The sequence below is a fragment of the Polyergus mexicanus genome, unplaced genomic scaffold (genome assembly GCF_030449975.1).
Source record: "Polyergus mexicanus isolate NDT 795.1 unplaced genomic scaffold, iyPolMexi1.0 SCAF_1, whole genome shotgun sequence".
NCBI classification, from domain to species: Eukaryota; Metazoa; Arthropoda; class Insecta; order Hymenoptera; family Formicidae; genus Polyergus; species Polyergus mexicanus.
Genome location: NW_027223321.1, coordinates 1,675,005 through 1,699,414, shown reverse-complemented (window position 1 = coordinate 1,699,414; position 24,410 = coordinate 1,675,005). Strand labels below are relative to the sequence as shown.

General features: G+C 34.6%; 1 protein-coding gene across 10 annotated transcripts in view; it reads right to left on the bottom strand.

The window, feature by feature from the left end:
• Positions 1-24,410, bottom strand: part of Oatp74d (Organic anion transporting polypeptide 74D) — a 97,782-nt gene that overhangs the window by 14,503 nt on the left and 58,869 nt on the right. For all 10 annotated transcript variants that reach the window (XR_011448182.1, XM_070311384.1, XM_070311537.1 and 7 more), the window contains 6 exons: positions 12,340-12,786; positions 11,718-12,094; positions 9,827-10,047; positions 9,353-9,493; positions 7,093-7,215; positions 1,574-1,738 (listed from right to left, as the gene is read on the bottom strand). Coding sequence is in view for 9 of the 10 variants with exons in the window: in XM_070311384.1 (XP_070167485.1) it covers positions 1,574-1,738; positions 7,093-7,215; positions 9,353-9,493; positions 9,827-10,047; positions 11,718-12,094; positions 12,340-12,663 (1,351 nt within the window). In the remaining variant the exon portion in view is untranslated. The remainder of the gene's footprint in view (positions 1-1,573; positions 1,739-7,092; positions 7,216-9,352; positions 9,494-9,826; positions 10,048-11,717; positions 12,095-12,339; positions 12,787-24,410) is intronic.

Genomic DNA, 24,410 nt, shown 5'->3' with positions numbered 1-24,410 from the left:
TGTAAAAAAATTATGCTCATTATATGATCGTCGAAAGCCGTTCACCTGATAATTCATACTTTGCGTCATAGTCTAGTCATAGGAATTCAACGATGACCACCATAACTATATCTTAAAATATACACATTTTATTAATAAAAATTTTACTTATTAAATAAACCAAATGTGATTTTCCAAATCTGAAAAGTGCAAAAACATATTCTTTTTAATGGCGATATATTTATACAAAAGTAAAAAAAAGATTCTAAGATTCTAGTGATATAAATTATTATTATTGTTATTAAATCTTCAAAAACTATACTGTTCAATTTTATTTAATTTTGTCTAATATCTCAAATGCGCATACAATAAAAATATAAAATATTTATCTTTATTATATTCACAAATTATTAAGTACACAGAAATAAAATTGAATGTAATGTTAAAAATTAATCGTGAAATGTTCGAAGAGATCAAGACGATCTACTTATACTTTGGCTTTACGTAACTTCATCGGGCGGTTAGGAAATAATTCGAAACCAATACGATAGTATCGCGCAACAATACGGCGGCTACTTCTACCAAATTATTCTTCGAATAATACGGCCATAGATTAATACTAGGGCGTAGAATGACGAGAAGTAGAATAGAGAAGCCTCGTTCTACGACCGGCGCCATTTCTCGACAAACAATCATCGTAAATTAGCGCGTGCGCGCACACGCACGTAAAATAAGGCATCATACAATTAATACTCGAGAAATACGCGAGTTCGTTCTACGGATTATATCATTTATTCACTCGCAACATTATAACTTCCGTATGTCATAAATTACTTATTAATTATAAGTAACATTCTTAAGTATACAAAAAAAAAATTAAATTAGAAATATGAAATATCATTGCAAACTATTATATATATTTATCTTGAGTTATATAAAATATAAAATATTAATATAATTTAAGTTAAAAGTAAGAAAGGCAATTCGGTATAATTGACCGGCAAATTTCACGTCGCAAGTTTCGGCGTACAAACGAAGTGAGAGAATAATACTTTTCGGCGAATGGAATAACACGCCCGTTCTGTCATTTACGTCAAATTATCCATCCTTTACATCGTAATCGCGACGGACATCCGGCGACAAAATCTTGCGACGTTGCCCGGTCGATCTTCCAGAAATTTTTGCTGTTTTTTTCGCATACGATTCATGTCACTCATATAGCATTAGTAACAATGCGATTCGACAAAAAATTATTTTCTTAAACCGAAAAAAAAAAATTATTTAAATATTTAAAATATAATTTTGTTCTTCAAAATACTCCGTCACATTTTTGGAAAAATTCGATTTAAAAATGTGAGAAGAAATTATTTGTTAAAATATTCGCTTCTTAAATGGAACTTGCTGCAAATATTAAGATTAATAAGATTTTCCTAACTAAGTATTGCCATTTCTCTAAGATTAAATTTTTAGTATCGAGGAAACTGCAAGGAAAAATTATTTTTTTTCTCAAATTCCTTCTTGTGCTGAACTGTATAATTGTGTATACGTTCGAGATCCACGAGCCCCCGCTTGCATGTTCATTCGCGATAATTACCTGAGATCATGTTCGCATGATGAGCCGGCAGACGAAATTGGCTCTCGAGGTACTTCGGTAGGAAGGTGTAAAGACCGGCGATCGGCAAGATGTGCAGCACGCTACTCGCTGTTCTAAACATCAGTATGTCGTTCTTCAAAAGTCGTTTCACTGCACTCGGAAAATCTGCAACAGCGACAGCCGAAGTGTTATAGTACCAAGCACGTGTAAGAATTCATACGATATAATTATCCGGTCAATTCATATAATTTATCGCGTATTTATATTTGTCACGATGACGAATCGCAATTATCGTTCAATAACGAAGAAATATTTATCTAAATAAATTATATTAAATAGATATTAAATAAATTATTTAATATCATCAATTATAAAATGAAGAATTTATTTATTTTTCTTATTGGAAAATTGCTGAAAAATAGATATAGATATATATAAAATACAGCCTAATAGTAACAAATTATTCGATATTTTTATTTTTATTTTTATTTGGCGAACAAAGATATTTTCTTGCTCTTTAATTAAACGCTATATTCTTTCTTTGAAGTCAAGTATCTTGGTAACCACATATGCTTCCTATTTAATTGTAATCATCTTATCTAAGCAAATGAGTCTCGTATCATCATACGTGCGACAGGTATACGGGTCATCGACTCAAGATATTATATGTTTCATGGGCGAAGGTTACGCAGAGCTTACATTAGCGATACCCTAGTCGCAATCCAGCTCTGCGAATGCATCACGCGTGGCCATGGTTATCTCTTATTAGTTTCGGTCTCGCCTGATCTCTCTGTCTCTACTCGAGACTGTATACTTATTCCCTACGAATCTGACGGAGTCTTCACCGCAATTCTTCGTATATTTATGAGCTCGATTACGAGAGGCGAGCTAATTAGCCCCGACGATCTTCCTCTCTCGTCTCGTATTATCTTTCCTCGAGTATCCGAGAGAACTCGACGGAGAGCGAGATTGAAGGAGAAAAAAGTCGCATCGAGAGAAGGTAAGGGGAAAGAAACTCGTGCCGTACGTGATTCTGCATTATAGAGCGTCTTTGGCAAATGATCTCGCGACAAGGTCGTTTACTGGCAGTTTCGCCTGACATAAGTATCGGTGGAGATCGATGCGTCGCAGACGCATAGACTTTTATACGCGCCCCTACCAGACGAAGATATACCCGCTCGGCCGACCGAACGTATTGACCCATTGAAACGGGTATACGTAGACTTGCTCGGAAACTCACTATAGTTCGCCGACAGTCTAGGCTCAACGATTAAGAAAACGTCTGAAACGTTCGAAATTATTATCAAGACTCGCCAAACGATTGTCCCCTTCCTCACGTAGATTTACGATCGAACTGAAGAAGAGAGCATTCACGTCTCTGTCTCTCTTCGCTGTCGATGAGCCAAGGGTGAATAGTAAAACTTGAGATAAGAAACTCGTATCCTCTTTTCAATATCTGTTACAATGCAAACGTGTAGGTAGAAATGGAAATTAACTTGAGATTTATCCGATTTTAATAGTCAATTATCGTTGAAATCATAAAACAATTTCTTTTTAAATATTTCAAATAAAAAATTCGGATTATTAAAAATTCCATACAATCGTGTATTTTTATTCGTAAATCCTAACCAGATTTATTGAAATCGAAAATCAAATCAATAAAGATTAATTTACTTCAATTAATTAAAATTAAATTATCATTTTTACAATTTTCTCATTCATAAGATAAGATAAATGAATATTTTCCCTTTCACAATTGTTTTTGGAAAGCATGCGTCAAGGATTATTTTCATCTATCTACGCAGAGAGAGATGCGTCTTTTTAATCTAAAATCTTGAAAAATTTGTCTTTCCAAATGAGATTTATTCAAATTGGAAAAAAGTTCGAGAAATTTATCTACTTTATAATTTATTCAGTCGATAGAGAAACTAAATAAATATATGTTTGATTTTTCTTTCTATTGAACGCGCTATGTTAATTTATCTACTCAGACCAGTCGAGCATCTTTTTCGCATGATACTATAGCGAGTGTACAGTATATGCGTAACCTTGTGCGTGCAAACGAAGCTACATGCCTAGGACTGCCTAGAAGTCTTCTAGGCATCCAAGAGAACCCAGCTAGAAGTCGTGGCAACCCCGCATAGGGACGTCCCACAGACCATGAGTAGACAAACGTGACTAACATTGAGCTCCGAGTATTATCGTGCAGAATGCCCTTTAAAGGTCTGAAGGCGTACGTTGTGTCGATCATTATAATATACATTCATTTATTTCGGACGTATGGTACGTATACGATCGATTTTGCAAATTTTCTTCTATTTAAAATTAATAATTAATTAAGGCGCGAAAGATATATAAGTAAACTTACACGATCAATATATGCAAACACATGTATATAGGCGTGTATATGTGTTATATATGCGTTGTAATTGCGTTCATCAAACTTAATGATTATATAATAGTTGAACAGCAATTAAATTCGCCTACTCTTGTATACGTCCAATTAGCGACATTAACATACCGGAAGACAGACATCTTCCAAACTTAAAAGTCGTTGTAAATTCGAGATATATTTAACTTTTATATTTATCACATATGCAACTGCGACAACTATATAATTTAAACTACGTCTAAAACACGACATTCAAATATTCGTCATAAATTAAAAACTCGCTTGAAACAAGATGTGATAATGCGTCCGGTAATAAATAAAACACTAGATGCGGGTTAAAAAGTTAGACGCATTAAAAAAGGCTTTTGCGTAGGCGAATCGCCAAATTAAGTGCGACGATATGTAAATAATACGGCTTGTAGCAAACACATATATAAATGACGTAGAGAGAGAGGGGGGGGAGGGGGAAGAGAGACAGAGATGGGGTGGGGAAGAGAGCGAGAGAGACAGAACTTAAAAAAAAACACAAAAAAAGAAGCAGAGTGAGAGACACGCGCGCGTTAGTCCGCGCGTACACGCGCAAAACGTACGCACGTACGTGTCCACCGCCGTCTTTATGCACGACGCGTGACCGTGAACTTGCCCCACCTCGGTGCACGAGTCGGTCAGTCATTATTATTAACGCATACAGGCAGAGAAAGCGGCGGCGTGCGCGCGTACACACGCACGCGACTCACACGCGCGTGTGTAACGCAGCACACGGGTGAATGCGCCATCCCCGCGCCGAGGGTCCGTTAAAGGAGCATCGGATGATTTTCAGGGCTTTCGGAACAAGCTACAAGTTGTTGCTGGGTTGTACGGTGATTTGTGTAATTAATGAGGAATTTCAAAAATCTCGAAAGAGAAAGTGAATTTTATTTACGGCACGTAATATCTTTAAAATATATTATATTACGCATTTGTTTCTTTATTATAAATTAGATAGAAGAAAATGTATATTTAATAAATATGATAATAAATTATTATATAATAAATTAAATATAATCGTTTCATTTTATTATACATGCCTGCTTCTTTCATTTCTTCTCGTTTCTATTTTTTATATATTATAAACAGTTATATGAAATTTTTAAAACATTCGATCAATTTTGCGAGTAAAGAAACGCGTAAAAAAATATAAAGTTAGAAAAATTAAATATCTTTAAAAGATACTTCAAAAAAATTATTCGGACATTAAATATTACATTCTCTGAATTATATTAAATTTAAATTATTTAAGTAAAAATAAATAGCTTTAAATTAGAATTCAAGAATAAATTCCTGTTAACATACCTTGAGCGGTTTAGGAGAAATCAGGGACAAAACAGGTCAAGGTGATCGGATCGCGAACGAAGCATTAAGCACCGTCTTCAAAGAGCCATTTCTGGCAGCGCGTGTTTAACGCTAAAAACTGCGATAGCGAAATGAAAAAAGAAAAAAGAAAACGCGCGTGCAAAAATCTAATCCGGGACGTGGTCGATTATTCGTGGTCGTCGAATTTGCGAGATTCGCTCGAGGAGATGATTCTCCATCATGGAAAGGAGAGGCTAATCGCGCGCCTAACTTTTTTTACAGATGCGTCGAAAGCTGTAAATCTCGGCTGTACTTTCCCAGTTGGACGCGCTACAGCATTATATGTATAGGCAAAGGCGACGTCGGACATCCTCCGTTCGCCACCTAAATTTCCTATTGACCTTGGACCGCCGGGCGACTCACGCTTGAGAGATCATCTCTCTGTTCGGTTTTATTCCTCCTTTTATGCGCATACCGATAGAGCCGACCGAATCCGCATTATGCGACAGTGGTGAATAAAGCGCGAGATATCGATACATTTATGTTCTAATTCTTGAATAATTAAGCCAAAGATTTTTCGCAGTGATTTAACTGTATATAATTTTCTATTCGCAACATAAGCATTGCGCTATAAAGACGCAAGATATCTCTTGTAATTAAAATAAAAAAATCGTTGTAAACAAGTTTGCAGACTAATAATGACTGAAACGAAAAAAGTGTTCGCTTGTTGGAAAAAATTTTGTTTCGGCAGAGACCATTTTTAAATAATCTTTTATTTCATCTTCTAAGTACAGTGATAAATAAAATAAAAATATACTTAAATTTACATAATCAAATCAATAGACTAAAAGACAGAGGATGCATAAAAAAAAAGATCATTTATGTCACGCTGTCTTGATGCGTACGAAAGAACGGATTATAGGCAAAATCATTGCGAACTCCTGATTAATTTACGAAGAGAACATCGTCTCCGACTTTTATTTCCATTCTCGTTAACCTTCGATACTATGGCAAGTGGCAAATGTGCAGAATTTCACCTTTCGGTGCGAAGCTTTCAGCAAGACCGCGTTTTCTTCAAAATAATTCTTTCAATATCTCTATATTTAATTTATATGCATATACATGGCCATCTCGGATCAATCGAGCCATCATTAGAAAAACTTTAAACTTTTTTCGATACAAACATAATTATCTGTCTTAACGAAATTAAACATTTAAAAATGATATTTATATTAATCGCAAAAAAAAAAAAAAATTTTTTTTGTTTTCAAAGTATCTATGTATCTTTAAAATTTTATTCGCAGGATATTAATTCTTTTTTTTTAATCATTCTTCTTACTTAATAATCTTCTACTTTTATGCAATTTATTCGATTTTTTGCGATGATGCAATTTTATCAGGGACAACGGTACGCCATAAATATTCGCGCGAATATAAATTACCGTCAAATATGGAGGTATCACAATCGGAAATCACGAGTTGTCATCGTAAAAAGAGAGAAAGCAATGACGTATATTTACTGCCGTTACGTTTCAGCAACGAGAATAGACACATATCGTAGCCAAACCGCGACACGATTACGCCAGTTATCTTTTTTTTCCCGAGGACTTTTAGACGTTTCGCGCAGGAAATCGCGCGACAGAGAGACAATGAAAGAAAGAGATACAAAATCTGCCACAAAGCAGCTTACGGCGAGTCATAAAAACAGATTAAGCTAATCCACGCAGTCGAAACGGCCGACTAGGTCGGACCAAGAACGATCGGAGCAATCTCCGAAAGATAAATCAGGACTTACCTCGAAGACTGGGCTTCTTGGCATCCGCTCGTCGAGGGGGTGTCCTGCTTTTCGGCAAGCGTGTCGGGAAGGCGAACATTCCAATGCTGACGAACATCAGCATCGCAGAGATTAGAACTAATCCTGAAACGATACGCGTTTGTAAAAAAACTTTTCAGTATTCTCAAAAAGTAAGTAACATCGTCTCGCGAACGTAATTGGCGGATTATAGTGAAACAGCGATTATTCGGATAAACTGGAAGATAGTGATACACTTTTCCTTCCCTCTCACTGTTTTATCGATTATCTACGAGACAAATATTTTTTGAGACGAAAAAAAAACGTGTTTTTTTAAATGAAAAAAGTAAAAAATATTCATACGATGAGACTAACTTTAATTGGAAAATAATATATAATTCTATTTATATCATAACAGATGCATGCGCGCGCGCGTTCATTATAATAATTGTATGTAAATATATAAATTGTATATAAATAATTTATATATATATTCTTAAACATCTTTGAAAGATGCGTAATGCATATAAAATTACGATGCTCTCTTCTAAGTTTTACGACATATTGAAATAACATAAAAAATTTTTTATACAGAAAATGAAACATAAATAAGTGTTTCTATAATCTTATATATATATATATTGTTTGTATATTGTTTTAACATACACAACTTACACGTCAAGAAGTTTTTGCATTTCCTTGATCTCTTCTTCATCACCAATTGACTTCATCATCTTCATAACTTCTTTTTGTGCTTTTTTGATATTCATTATCTTCTTCGCATTATTTTTTATTTTTCTATCAATTTGTTCTCTTACCATCACATCTATCGCCTTAAAATTCTTTAATACCGCTTCTCGAATAATTATTCGTAACTCGTTTTCACTAAGTGAGAGTGCAGGTACTGCGTTACATTCCATTCTTCTTGCTAGCAATCTTTCAAATTTAGAAATAATAATTTTAATTTCTGTTACTGGTACCTTCGTTGTACGAGAAATTTCATACACTGACATATCAGAGCAATGCATGTCAAGAATGTTTCTTCTTATCGATTCTAGCTGATTGACATATTTACCCGGTCCGCTCATTTTTTTACTCTTTTATTACTTTTAATGATTTGATTTGACAATAGCGTCTTTGATTTTTTTATCGGGTGCGTTTCAAAATCTGCTTATAGTAAGCTCTTTCTCAATTTTATTCGTATTTATCTTGCAATAATTATTTCGCTTTACTCTTCAAGTAATTGATCGTATAATCTTTGTTAATTTTCCGTGTATAAGAATCAATTCCCTCTTTTTCACGTATTGCATTTATCCATCATATATCTAATGATTGTTCTTGATTTCTTTATAATATATAAAATTTATACACTAATTTACATTTATCATGTCACATAACAACTTTGTTTCTTTCTCGTCATTCTTCAAAATCGTTGAACAGTCATATCCTTAAATTTACTTGTTTACTGTAAGGCTTGTGCTGCCTTTGAAATGACTTGTTATTATCCATCCTAACACGCGAGATTCTCGTGTTTATCTTTCGTACTTTTTCATATGATATACGAACAAATTATATAAATATTTATTACGCGTCCATTTCTGTGCATCAGAATTTTTTTTTTTTTTTTTTTTTTTTTTTTTGCTAATATCTTCAAAAGACTAGCAAACATTTTAATTTTATCCATACATAATCAAATCTAAGGACGTTTAGCAATAAATACTATCGGCAGATACATCGACAATGAACAAAAATTTATAGATAACATCGTATGAAATATTTAAATAGAAGTTAGTTAAATAGAGGAAATCATTATATTCGGATAATCGCTGTTTGAATAATTGATTGTATAATATCGCATCTGAAAGTAACTCGCTCGAATCCGCTGTCACATTCGAAAAATTATTCTTTATGTCGCCGAACGTCTCTCTTTCAATGGGACAACAAGTACAAAAGACAAAGCATATCTACGTAACAAACGCAGATAGATTTATGCAATGCTAACTACGCAATTTGAACGATGAAGGTCGAGCGATTTTTAACTCCAAGTTTTTTTTTTTTTAACTTTCTAATTGAAATCGAAGGTTAAATGCTTTATTAAAACTCATAAAAGGTCAATTATATACTCGATCTTATAAGCTGAAACGAAACTTTTTGCGAAGTATTTTTCGTTTCAATGTAATCAGCTCAGAAAAAGAATATTATCATATTCTTTGGAACTAAATTAGCCATCATCTTCGATAAGTATTACGATTCATAAACTCACCAAGCCACCAAGCACCGACCCATCTTGGATCCGTCGGCGTGATTTGTGGAGTCCTTGTCAAGTCCGCATAGACCATTGTGCATAAGGAACCCAGAATGAAGCCTAATGCAGGACCGAGAATCCGCACCCCGATGGTGATTGCTATCGCACATAAGCAAATAGTATTTTCAAATCTATTCCACATCATAAACAATAGTCTCTTTGGAAAATGAATAAATAAATTTTCATATAGTTTACAAAAAATAATAATTTATATAATAATAATAATAATTTATATATTAAAAAATTATTCAGTTTTTTTCCAATAAAATTTAATAAATGTAAATATTCGAATAGTTGAAATATGTAGAAAACTGATTCTCATTAAAAAGAAAATTAATATCTATGTGTACGTTCTATTATTATAATAAAAAATATACAAGAAAAAAGACGAATAAATGTAGTCACTCTTGCTAATTGATGAGAGAAATTTACCGAAATATAAAGGGCTCTCTCTGCTGGCCACGTTGTCGTCGATGTACGGTATACCGAGAGTGTACACCGCCGTTTGACCCATTCCTACGCCGAGCAATGATACGAAAAATATCGCAAGCACCACCGTGGTTATCTTGCTCTGTATCCTCTGCTCCGTGAGAAAATCACCCTCGCAATATTCCGCCGAATCGGTCTGCGATGCGGGCGTCGATATATTCCATCTTCAAGAAAACAGAACGAAAATATAATAAAATTAATCATAAAGCATTATATTTTTTACTTCAACGAGAAAATATAAAAAAACAAACGCATTAGAGTAATATTATTGATACCATGTATTTATGTGTGTCAGAAATTTAAAGAATTAAAGCTAATTACAAGAGAGAGAGAGATAAAAGATTTATTATAAATGGATAACTAAAAAAAATTTCTGATCTTTAGAAAATCAAATTTTATATAATCATCATACCCATAAAACCAATAATTTTAGGATAATATAAAAGTTATCGAGATATTAGCGTTCAAAAAGAATCTGCCGTCTCTCTTCTACAAATCTCTGTATTTACATATATACATTATATACAAGTATATTAGATAAATTAATATCGCATATTATAATACGTATCATTATCCAAATTTACCACCGATAACCATATCCTATTTCATGTTAAAATATATAATCAACCATTTCCGGAATTGTATCAGAAAACTGACGCCCACATGGAACGACCCGAATGCGCGGATATGCGAGCATTTTTCTCCGCGTGGCGATAAATGCAGCTGTACATTGTGCAATGCACAATAATCCCGTGATATCAGGAAAACGTGATTGATATCGTTCTATTTTATTAGCATGAATTATTATTATTATTATTTTTTTTTTTTTAAATTGGTATTAATATGAATACATAAAATTTTCTAATTTTATACTCTCGATCTTACTCTTCCAACAGCGACATTTAAAAGATTTAAAAGATCTTTGTGGTAATATAAAACGCGCAATTCGTTTCGTTAGTTGCTTTCGGATCATAAACCGTTGGTGCATCTCTCTTACCGTGCAGAAATACAACGCAAACCGGTTTTTGTATAACAATACGATTTTTAAGGCAAAACTACGTATCTATTACTTTGGCGTATTCCATCTTATATCGCGTGTTTATGGCAAACGATTATATCGTATACCTCTGCTTAAAACGATTATACAACTGATCATTTTCATACCGCCTTATTCTTCCATGGAACACATTGTAATCAACAACGATCATGAATTTTCTTCAATCGTGTCATAAACGTTTTTCCATTGACTAATAAACGAATATAAATAAATGGACATGTTCTTTCATGGCTTATTAAGCAAAGAAAATAAATTAAGAATATAAATATAGTTATAATGAGATTACATAATGAGAGAAAGACGTTTCAGATAGATATATTAAAATGATTTATGATTTGAAACACGTTTGTTTTTAATTTTTATGACTTTTTTAAAAAAGATGATCTTCAAATTACTATATACAACTCTTCAAATTGCTACATAATAGTAAACCGGCTGAAAATAACCGATATATAAATCTACTGATAATATTAATCAAACTGATTATACGATTGACTTAATTGAATTAAACGCCGCTAATTGATAAAACAATTACTAAAAATGGTGCAAAATTTAATTTAATTAAATAACTACAACCAATAAATTCTAATTCTCTACTGTTTGATGATCACTACTATTAAGCTAGCTACTATTTAATCACGAAGGTTAAAACTGATGAAGACATTTTTCTTCATTATGATCGCCGTCCTTCAAATTTAGCCGGGAGGCGTCACTCATTAATAATTTACGAATAGCGGAAGATAACCCGAAGAAGAATTATGACAGCGTAGTACTCACCCGCCTAATGTGCCGTTCCTTTCCGGGAACTTGCAGAGATTCGCCGGTATGGGATCAGTATTGTTAAGCCCGCGGCCGTCACCGCCGGGCTCGACGCCGCTGAGCAGCATCTCGTTTTGAAGGATCAGCTGTTCGCCGAAAATGAAGTGAGGTAACGAACAGGTGAACGAGCTCACGGCGAAGAGGATCATGCCCCAGGCTATCCATTTGGGCCGGTGACCTTGGCCGCCATAGTACGTAAGTAATAGGGACGATCCGATCTGACCGATCTCCGTAGCCGACATGATGATACCCGTCGTCTTCGACTGGATCTGGAAGAGCTTCTCTATTGTCGTGATGACGGAAACGAAGTACGTATAGTACATGCCCTGAAGCACCTGTATATCGACAAAAAGAACAAGGATATTTTACGCCCAATTCCAACAAAATGGATACGTCAATTAAGAGTAAAGCTCAAAAAATATTTAATTTCTGTCCATTTGCTTCAAAAAAAAAAAAAAAAAAAAAAAGATCCCGTTTATTACAATTTACAAAAATTTATTAATTTATGGATCTCTATATGAAAGATACGAAAATCAGATTTGATACGAAAATGATAAAACCGCTTGTTCGATATACTGACCCAGGTGAGGCAAAAGGTCACCAGGAAAGCTTGCTTCGTAGCAAAGTACTGCAGCCAATGGGGCCTGCAAGGACCCCATCCGCAGGAAATATCAGCATCGTCGAACTCCGTATGAAGGCTACTCGATCTCTCGTCCGGTACGATCAGCTTGCCGTTCTCCGCGGCGCCGATCCCGCCGTGCAGCTTCCCGTTCGGTATCGAGCCGTTGTTGTTGTGCTGCTTGCCGCCACATATCAGCCCATTTCCGTTTGCCATCTTCGGAGGAATGATCGTCAAGGCCTCCACGTTACCGTTTGACAAAATCTGCGTGTCCTCGCCCGCCATTATTCTTCACTTTGCGCGATACGATCGCTTCTCCTGCGTCTTTTGCAGCTTTACTAATTTCTAGCCGAGATTCTTCCTGGAAATCTCTTAGCCGTTCAGAAAGCTGACATTCAAATGATCAATCTGTAATCAGAAGTAAAAAAGACGTTAGACATATAAATATATATAATAAAAAAACAAGACGATTGTGAATCGAAAGGCGCATTTCTTCGTAAAATTAATATATATGTGATTTTTTTAATAATCTTAATATTTTTAAGATATATTGTTATCTCTCATAAATTATCGGAATCATTGGTAATTTTCGGCGTTTGTAATAATCATCATCTTAACTATCAACTCTCTCTAAGCGATTCAATTCGTTCATTAATCTACGATGTAGAGCGATGTTTGTATCGATTCGCGATCTGTCTTGCGAGAGAATCCGTATATTTAATAGAACTTACGCAAATATTACATTTTTAGATAATTTAGACGTTACTAAAATTATTTATCATCAAAAAATTCCATTCATTCTATGTGAATTTTACTTATTGTTAGAATAAATCAAGTCTCTCTTGCGTTTTTTTTTGTGACTCCATTTTGTTTGATCCAGATCAAATAAACGAGCACAAATAAATATTAACAAATAATCGTGAAAAGGCGTTGATTTTTAAATAATTTTATATAAAAATTTGTGTGTGAAATAATTTTTTTCAAATATAATTAATTACAAATAAGGCTTATTTGCTGATTTAACCCGGTTTTAGAGATAGACCCCTTTCTCTCGCGATCGACTGCGGAATAATCTGCCTGAGAGACACCCTGTAGCCGGCGTCCTCTCACTTTCATCGATGCCCGACTTTCCTCATTTCCCTCGCGTTCCACTCTACGGGCTATCGCATCCGTGCGGTTTTCACTGACAGCATGAGTAGGAGTTTGTGCGCTAGAACGTCGCGCTACACAGCTGAATATGTATGACAGCGAAGACGCGTTCTCACTTTCGCTTTGGGATTTTTTTCGTAGTTACACGCCAACTTGCGCGCTCGAAAACATGTATTCTCGTAACGCGCGAATCTACTTCTCAATTTGTGAGATAAGTGCGAACGTAATTAATACGCTGCAAGCTTGAAGTTAGAAAATTTGATTGTGCAATATATTCTATCTTTTTTTAAAAATACGAAAAAGATTGCCTATAAAAACATGATTCCTATAAAAATAATTTCCAATGTCCTAGAAAATTAAATTTGTTTAGAATAGAATTTTCATCGAATGAAGGTTTGATTATTATTATTTATAGTTTCTGCATTTTGATGTGTAATCTTAAACTTTTAGCTTACACAATCTTGCATTTTCGAATATTATTCCTATCTATATCAAAAAAAAATATATTTTGAAGTATGATATACTTTGATTCGATATTAGTATCAAAGATATTATGAACAGATATAAGATACTTTTTCCTATATAAAAATAATACGATTTTTATTGCTCTTTCCAAGATAATAATATCTTTTGGTAAGTATTATACTTATTGATCATTTGTTATCACATCGCAAAATATAATTTCATAACAATTTCATAATTATTCTTATAATTTTAAGATAGTAATATACAATTATCAATAATAAAAAAACAACAAAACTAATGATTGAATGCTCGCGGAATTAATCATTATTTTCAATCGTAGAATCTTGCAAAGCAGATATATATACTCGCAGTTTCATCAACCAGCAATGCTGTATAAACAGCGCGGAAATTGCGGAACATCATCGCGTGCGTTAGCGAGCGGATTTTATATCATCGTTAATGGCTTAACGACGTATGGTGGCTGACCCCTAAAATCCTGTCTAAGAATACGAATCTGTTTACGGTGCTACGGCGCCGTTTCTACGCGCCATTGACCCTATAACATTCGCCATTCACTAGCATACACTGCGCGAGCATGAAAATTAGGATGAAGTTCGCGGCCGTCTTGAAAACAGATATAGATCTAGTGTCTGCGTGTCAATCAACGAGCATATCTTATCATTTTATGTAATATTACAAAATCGACAATCTCTTATTCTCCATATATATTTTAATTTCAATTACATTTAATTTAATTATTTTCTTCCATATATTCAAAAATGCAATGATTGATAAATAATTATCAATCTTGGAAAAAGCTTTACTATCGAAAGAATTTATAACAATTGACACACGATTAGCATAATTATATCTTGACATTTCGATCAAAATTATAATCGCCGTTGAATTGATTTCTCTCCTGGAACGCAGACTTAGGTAGACTTCTTTTTTTTTTTTTTTTTTTTTCGACGACTAAGGAGGTCATCGAAAACTGTTATTTTTATCTTCGTATACCGTGCTTTTCCCACAGCACGAGACGGGGAGGGGGGGGGGGCATCGAGAGAGAAGTTGCAATCTCGCAACGAGAACGAAATCGAAAGGACCGACTCTCTCGTCGCTTCGAACGGTCGATTGGTCGCGATGGCGAAATTCTGCGAGAACGCGTTTTTGTCGATCGTAAATCCTTTTCGGACAAGTCGCCGCCCTTACCCCACCGCGCCTCCGCAGAGTGAAAATCTTCTGCACGGAACCAGCTCCGACCCGCAAATATATCACGAATGAATCCAAGTTGAGAGTGTTAGCGCGCGTTAGCAATTCAAGTCGCTCGAAACAATCCTAAATTTTTCGTAATTGAATTAATTAAATAAATAAATAAATTCGCAATGTTATACAAACAAATATCTATATATTATTTAAAAAAAAAAAAAAACATTTTTAAAATTCTGGAAATCGCGTTGATTATTATTCAATCTTCTTTTTATTCTTCTACGAATTAATAAATATTTCATTTATTTTTTCAGATACAGATTCAGATACAGGCGTCCAAACGATAGTAAGACTAATTATAATAAATTATAATATAAATATTATAGTTAGCATATAAATAAAAATATATACAACTTTTGTACCTTGAACTGTCATATCGCCGCATTAAAATTTATTGCGCATAACACTGCATATTGCGGCGCAAAGGAAAGACAGAATCAAATAAAATTGAGATCAAACATAATGATACGAACACATAATGCTCTTTTACTTTCAAATAACTACTTAATATCAAATACACGCTACCAAATGTGTCCTCCAGAATGCGTCGGTCATTACTAATACATAGTATACACAACCGCAGGGTCTTTCATATGAAAACGTGACTTCGTCTATCCATTTCTGCGTACGGCGTAGAACCAGGTGCGATGACGCAACTATAGGGAAGAAATTTCCGGTAATAAATTATCTCTGGTATGTCGCTCGTAGGCTTGAATGGAGGCTCTAACATATTGCAACCGTTTCCCAGGAAAGCCCACACGCGGCCAGTAAAGATAAAGAAGTTCGCAGGCGACATACAGCTGGTCAGAATGCAACGCATTCGAGAAATGACGCATTTTTTTCGCGAAAATCGAACAGCCGAGACAAATTAATAAATGGCGAGAGCGAAGACAACGCCCGCCGAGTTATTTAACGCTGGACATAAGGTGTCCGATTCGGTCGGGAAAGGCCCGCGGCTAAAATAATTTAACGTTAAAACATTAACGGCGCTTTAAACTCTACTTCCGACGCCGAAACCGTTTAAAATATCCCTGCGAGAGCGAACGGCGACTCCCCCGTTAAAACTCTATTTTTCCCTCGCGATACGCACATCGGTGAGTGCATCGGCGGCATGCGTATGGATACTGACACGCGCCGCACACGCGCTGCTAAACACATGCGCGCAGGACACGTGCGTCTCTCTCTCTCTCTCTCTCTCTCTCTCTTCCTTTTTCTCCCTTTGCATCTCCCTATATCTTTCTCTCTGTTAAGTTCCAACGTTGCACTGAGCGCGGCTGGAGAGAGACTTGGTCTAGGTCGCCTTTCACTGTCCTACTGACGTGGTCTCGTGGTTAGTTGGCTAGCCTATTCTGCTTAGGTTACATCTCAATGCCAGCGTGTAGCACGTTGTCATACAGAGCGATTCAAAAGAGATTCTCTCGTCATAGGACACGTGACCGAGTATCGTTGATGATTCGATTATGATCATCCACTATTGCAAATATTTTCAACCGAATATTGAAGTGAATCGACTTCAAATTTACAAAGCTCGCTTGAAATACACGATATCGTGTGTAAAAGATATATTATAAGCTTTTATTTTAATTTACATAAATATTAAATTACGATATTATTATTGCATGGATATAAAATCATTTAAAAAAAGCATTTATTGTTTTTTTTTATCATATACTAATGGATTAAATGCAAGTTTCAAATTTTTTGATCGATGGTTATCAATTTTATTTATTTATCAATTATTAATTTTAATCGTTAAAGCAGTGCAGTTGTATAATTAGAAACATGATTATCAGATGACGTGATAAAAAATTATCATTAAAGATAATCTGGATATGGGTCGATATATTTAAATCAACATCGAGGTTTATAAATTCCACTTTTATAATAATATTGATCTAATCTCACTATTAAAACTACTATATCTTTGTTGAAAAAAAATAAGTATAATTGCTATTAATGACTATAATGATAAACTCGACATTCTCTCTATCAAAGACAAAAATTGCTATTTAAAACGTTAACACGCACTTACGTGACACCGTTCTCCCAGCTGCAGCCATAATCGTTTATTGAAAGAAAAACCATTAAAACGTTCTCATATTCGTACGTTATCCATTTCGTAATTTATTAATTGCCCTTTCAATTTACATATGTACGATTAAATGAACCGTACATACCGGTAATGTCGAGTATATCGAGTAATCAAATTTATCAATTTAATTCGAAAAGGGAAGCGAAATCGATCCGCGTTGAATCAAATTAATAATTTATCACTTACAATGCGCGAATGTGATGATCAATTTCTCATTGAGCCATGTTGCATAGATTTTTAGATTATGCAATACTAAACTTTAATTTCAATTCTTATTGTTTGTGTTTATTAGAAAGCTCTCGTTATTTATGTGAATCTCCGATTGCTTGTCTTCGATAAATGATTTGATCGATAAATTTAATTGTTGATCAATTTCAAATTTCTGTTGAATGAACCGTAATTTATTATTTATGTTGCACATCGTATCTTGAGAATTTTGCTATTAGATAAAAGTAAAGGAAAACGATCACATGCGGGCAGCGATGTCTCTCTCTCTCTTTCGTAAGCTTGTATATAAACAGACCCCTACACCGTTAAATGCACCCTCGCGATAAGAAGCGAAAAAGCATCTGTCAAGTTCACTCGACGCACTCGCCGTTCCATATGTGTGCTGCTGTCTGCATAAATTTAAAAAAAAATATACACAGTTCCCTAAACTGTGTACCTCAACAATATATTGTTATACATTGTCACAAACGCAGAAGAAAAAAATGATTAATTTCTTCTATCTATTAATCTATCCTTTTAACGATAAAATCTTGATAGTAAAATAATATCGAATGTATGGCCATACAGAAAAGGCCGTTTTTAATTTATAAATGATTTTACAATCAATATATAGAAAACAGCGTTAAATATAAAAAATTTCAGTTATCTATTGTTTAAAAAAAATTCTAAAAATTATGTACGCGCACGCGCGCGCGTATATACTTTTTTATAATAATATTATATAAAAATTATATATACTCTTTGACATTCCGATAAAATATTATTTACGCGAAAAATGTTGCAACAAAGTTAAATGTAACAAAATTAAAAAAGTTATTGTGTATTAAAAGATTGTGATAAGATTATGCGAATATTATTATTTGTAAATTAAATCTTTATCGAAAATAATTTAAAATTATTTTTTTCTCATTAAATACGCAGAATTATTTCTTCCTCCTAATTTCTGACGTTTCATACACGTTCGTATCTTGCTCTACGTTTTGCTCGTGTCATTTCTCATCTCGGATGTTGTACGATAACTCCTTCGCAAATTATAATGCATCCACTCACTACTCGCACTTCAATATTTTTGCTTTATTTCCGCGGATAAACTTTCCGTCTGATCCAGCATTAATTGTGGCGCCGGATTTCCACATCGCACGCAGTTGTTTGCAACCTAGATGGATTCTACGGCCGCGATATTAATCATACGCAAACGAGGAATCCGTCCGCACCAATCAAGAGGGGCTAGGATTTGAAACTTTCGGTTTTTCACTGATGTTCGCAAAAAAACACACGTAAATTCGTTTTCCTCACTAATGGACGCAAAGCTTTATGCAGGCAATCGCGGGGAATAGATTTTCATGACGTAGACTGAAAAATATTTTGACTTGTTTTTTTTCTTTTTTTCTTTTTTAAACAGCTGAGATGAGATGTGTGTGAACGATTTAAATTGTTCATTTCGGCACAAAGATGAAACAGAAATAGCGCCTAAATATCTCGATAGTGCGTTTTAGTCGCCATCATTATCGCGTAAATGTACAGCTCGTTGAAATTTTGACAGACAGACTGAGAGATGCGCTGCGTCGAACAAGACGAAAATAGCAGCACGCGAAGATCATCTCGCACATGTATTCGATCGGTTCATACACGAAAATTTTGTGGCAAAACATCACGGTCAACGTGAAATTTTCACATGTGATTTTCGGAAAAAATTCAATTTTCTAAATCTAACAATATCCTATCATAATTGTAAATTGTGTAATTTAAACATTGAGTCTCTTCGATTTCCATAAATATACTATTAACTTATAAATTATAAAGTCATCTATTAAAATTATTATAGCATAAAATCGCCAAATATGTTTTGCGAATTGCATATTATCACAAGTTTAAAAAATGACGATAATACACAATATTTATCTTTTTGATACACGCGCGAAAAGTTACTGATATTGAATAAACGCTTACGAAAGCACGAAAGAATTGGATTTCTTTACGAGCACAAATGGAATATTATTAAACATTCGTTATCTCTGTCGAAGAGGCGCGTTATTATATACAGAAACGAATGATGACGACGAGAAAAGTCGTAATCGAGCGAGAAAAGATGAAAGTAGCGTGCAAGCGTGCCCACAATCTCTATTAAATCATGGCATTGTTGGGAGAGCTGAAAGTAGCGAAAGTAATTCCTGCGGAGCGCGAACAGCGGAGAATCTCCAGCTCCGGTTTATTGTAGAAAGCGACGCGAAAGAAAGGGAACGTATTTTCCCCTCGCATCGTGAATATCGTTCGCTTGCTTCCCGGGAGCTGTAGAGAATTGCTAAAAATATTAATAATTCAATCTCCGTCGCACGACGATGCAATGCAGATTTTTCAGATTCTCACGAATTTAGATGACATTTCGTTTTGAAGAAAAAATAATATTTCCGTGTGAAATGATATCTATACCGATTATATTAATGATATCACGATATTCCTATCCCTATTATTTGAGAAATCATACGCGCGAGAGCTACTTTGAACGAAACTTCAGATTATAAAATATATTCTTAAAATAAGAATTTCTTTAAAGAAAGTAATTAAAATTTTTCTATACCTCTTTTATATTTTTTTACATTTGTTTTATTGCTTATCATTATTCAATTTACTCATAACTATATTTTGATTCTCGCACGAAATATTCCTCTCTGCAATAAATGAGACACACATTTGCGAAGAAATATTACTTTGGAAATTATATGCACGATAAAAATATTCTCGATATCCCTTGTTAAAAGTAACGTCTTGAATATATACGCGCGCATACAGACGTTGCATTCAAAATCCGCGGACACCGATGACCGAGGCGAAACGTACCGTTCTCGTTTATTGCATAAAGTACGAACGTGCGAACGTATTACAATGGCCGACATTCCGCGTTCGTTGCTCTCCCACGAACGATAAAACTACGGAAAATTGACGACGTTAGTTACACGTGCATTACGCAAGGCGTTGCCGAGGTACATCGCGTTGTCCCTCGCGGCGGCATAATATGCGTTATTGGATATTTTACGAGTATTACAACGGAGAGTTTTCAGAGTTCTCTTCCTCGTTTCGCCGATGTCAAAAGATGCGAACTTTGCTGTTTCCATGATATATTATTTATCCGATGAAGTCACCGTACTCTCTCGTGCACTGTATCACGGTTACATCAGGAGAGAACGGTCTCCACACAATTCATATGTCGTCAAACAGTGTATTATATGTATATATATATATGTGTGTCATTATTTTCTATTTTTATTTTATACAACTAATAACCCTTATACGTATGTCTTTTATATAGACATTTTTAACAAAATAATCAGTGCGTTATAAAATATATAAATATAATTTATATATGACAAAAAAATAGCATATAAATATTAATAAAAATTTTGTTGCCAATTATAATAATAATCTGCTTTAACTGTTTTCTGGAACACGATAATAATATCAGATAAATTGTATTATTTAAAATATATATTAAAACACACAGTGTTAAATTTGATATTTTCATGCAATAAATTATACGCTTCAAAATATGGAATATTTAGGTCGCTCTTTCATTCAGCTAACGATGGAAGATGGATAGGACAATATAGAAACGTATGAATGGAATACGGGGAACCGGAAAAGTTCTATGAAGCCTGTAAGGATCATTGAGGGTTGAAACAAACGGGCGCGGGAGAAGCGCAGGGGTTGGCGTAAAAGTTGGCTGGCAACGGAGCAGTGACACGGAACATAATGCGCAAGCTCGCAATAACGATCTCGCGTACGCAAGGAAAGAAAATACAAAAGGGATTGAAGGAACGGGAATATGAAATATTACCGTCCGCCCCCTCTTGAAAAAAAGGGAGCATTGTCGGTGAAAAATATATCCCGCGAAAGCGGAACGACGTGCTCGACCTATTTCGTTCAAGACAATGCAATCTTACTCTCGCGCTCGAAAATCTTCGCCGATCGAGTCTTCTTCATCTTGTACAAATGCGTAAAATTTACATTCCTATTCAAAGCTTGAGAGATAATAGCAATATTTAATCAGTTATTTGAATTTCATAAAGATTCACAAAATTTCTCTTTATGTAAAATTATGAAATTATGAAGTGGAAATTTAATCTTACTTCTTAAAAATCCTTACTTTTGAAATCCGGATATATAATATTCATATGTAAAAATTATGTGTCTTCAAAATTAAAATCCAAAAAAATAAGATTTAATTGTGAAAATATATATTTTTTCGAATTTTATCACCGATATACAAACGATTTCTCAGATTTCGCGTAAGAAGTATTACAGAGATTACAATAATCTCTGCCTTTCTCTCGCTTTCTTTTTCTCTCTTGTTAATGCATCACAAGCCCCCCAATAATTTCGCACTTACCTCGCAATTGTGGTACAAAGACATCTCGCGCTCGCCCGCCGGCCATCTGCTCAATTCGAGCGCGTACGTAAGCTTAATAAGGGTTTGTAAATCAATTGAAACGGGAGGAGGACAGGACAGGGATGAGGGAGAGCGAACAAGGATGGAGGATTGCGTGTGGTCAGGTCGTAGGTGTCTGTGCTTCCATGAGCTGTGGACTGTACAGCATAATAAAGAATAGTCCCTTTCTCGATACCTCGATACCACGCTAGTCACGGCGAAGAGCTTTTACAGGGTGGTCAAATTGGAATGGACACAATTCGAATTCCATAAAAATTTTTCGAAAAAATATACGTGTGAAATTATGTAATAATAGATTATGAGATCCGAATCCGATGTTAAAATGAACGTAATGTGACATAGAATAATATATTTAATTACGTTCTTCCTGCGGTATAATAAATTTATTAATTTTAATTTTCATGACATGTTGTTTTTAAAGGTTTTTAAATGTTTTAATAATATATACAATTTTGAACAGAGTAAGTGTAAAACTTTAATAACATCACGTAACGTGTAACTAGAGCACAGTAAATTGCGTTAAAATTATCTTATTCTATGATTTTAAATTGATCAAAATTGCAATAGAACAATTCACTCCTTTTCTAAAGTATTTTATTGAATTTTAATAAACATATTTATTATTATTCTCATTTTAAATTGTCATAATATATAATTTGAAAAAAAAAAAATTTTATTCTTGGTTTCTCTTTCTCTCCCTCGATAAGCTTAATATAATTTATTAAATATCCAATTTTGACATAAATGGATTAAAAAATTTTCTACTCGCAAGAGAATAATTTTACAACTTTGTTCAAATTTATTAAATGTAAATTTTCAAATGTTAAACAGTTGTATCCGAGATTCTATAACTCTGCATCGTTCGCTTATGAACGCCCTGTAGATGTGCACAGCGTGTTATTTGCCGAAAAAAGGACGATACGGATAGCGCGCACGGTGGGAATGATTGTCCGTAATTTGCGGTGGGGGCCACGTGCACCGCAATATATACCGGGAGGAGGAGGGGGGGGAGGGGGCGAAAGGGAAAGGAAACAGTGAATACAATCTATTATTATTGTATATCGCCTATGCGCTCGAGCGCTCCGTAACATGTATTAGTTTGTGGCAGTAATACCCTAGCATAGGTATTGTGAATTTTCTGAGCGTAAATGTGTGTGTGTGTGTGTGTGTGTGTGTACGTGTATGTGTGTTGGGTTGATTGTGATGGGCGCAACAATGTGCGCTTTTTGTAACAAAAGTCGCGGGAATTAGATGTGGCCGAGCACGATAGCCAGTTATCTACTTACAATTTGAAGCGAGTCCACGAACTTGACGTGAACGTGGATGAGCACGCGAGATGACTAGCACATACAATCTCGCTTATTGTTAGACAGCCCTCTTTTACGAGCTGAACCTATATTGTATAGTCGTCGCCTTTTCTCTCGAGATCTGCACTATAGTCGTCTGTCTTCTCGAGGGCTATTCCCTCTTCTCATTTCTTTTCCATCAATGAAGGTCACGCTAGTTCGATTCGTCGTGCTTCGTTGTAACCAGCACGCAAATCTACGTTCCGATCAACGAACAATGATAATTCTTTATCACTACTCAAATCACGATTTATATCGCTCAAATTTTGTTCATAAAAAAAAAAAAAAAAAAAAAAAAAAACGAAGAACTGGGAACAAAGTTTTTAAAAAATATATAACATGATTCGCTCTTAAAAAAGCATATTAAATCGATACTCGCATTGTCGCCTCTTTTCCGCGATGCTAACAGTTTATCTTATCATTGTTTATCTCACAGGAGTACGGGGTCGAGGCATGTAAACATTAACAATATCGTGTTATTGATAATTGCCGAAATATTACTTTACGTACACTATGATATATATTGTATATATAGAGAGAGAATATACAATATTAAATTATATAAATATATATATTTTAGATTAGTTTTAAACATTTTAAAGAATTTTTTTTTTTGCAATTTTCGGCTTTTTATTTAAAGTTCTGGGTAGCACTCCACGAGATATTAATTTATAACGGCAGATATGACGGACTCATTAGAAACTAATTTTAAGAGAACTCGTACGGTATAATGTACTGGCTTACGGCGTACTAAACCTATACTGTTCGTCGCTGCTCATATGCAACAAGGGGATCCTCGAGAATAATTTACGAAGATGCATCAACATCAAGGTCTCGGTTGATTCACGATAGTTTCCTATGGTTTCATCGCTCAGCAATAATAATCCGCGTATCATTGCGATCTGATCACATATGGTATAAACGCGCGCACATACACACACACAGAACAAATTGGCCTTTAGATCAAAAACCCGATCGCCGATTCACTCAATCAAAACTTCAATTTATCAACCTTCTAATTATCTAGAAATTATCAGTTTTA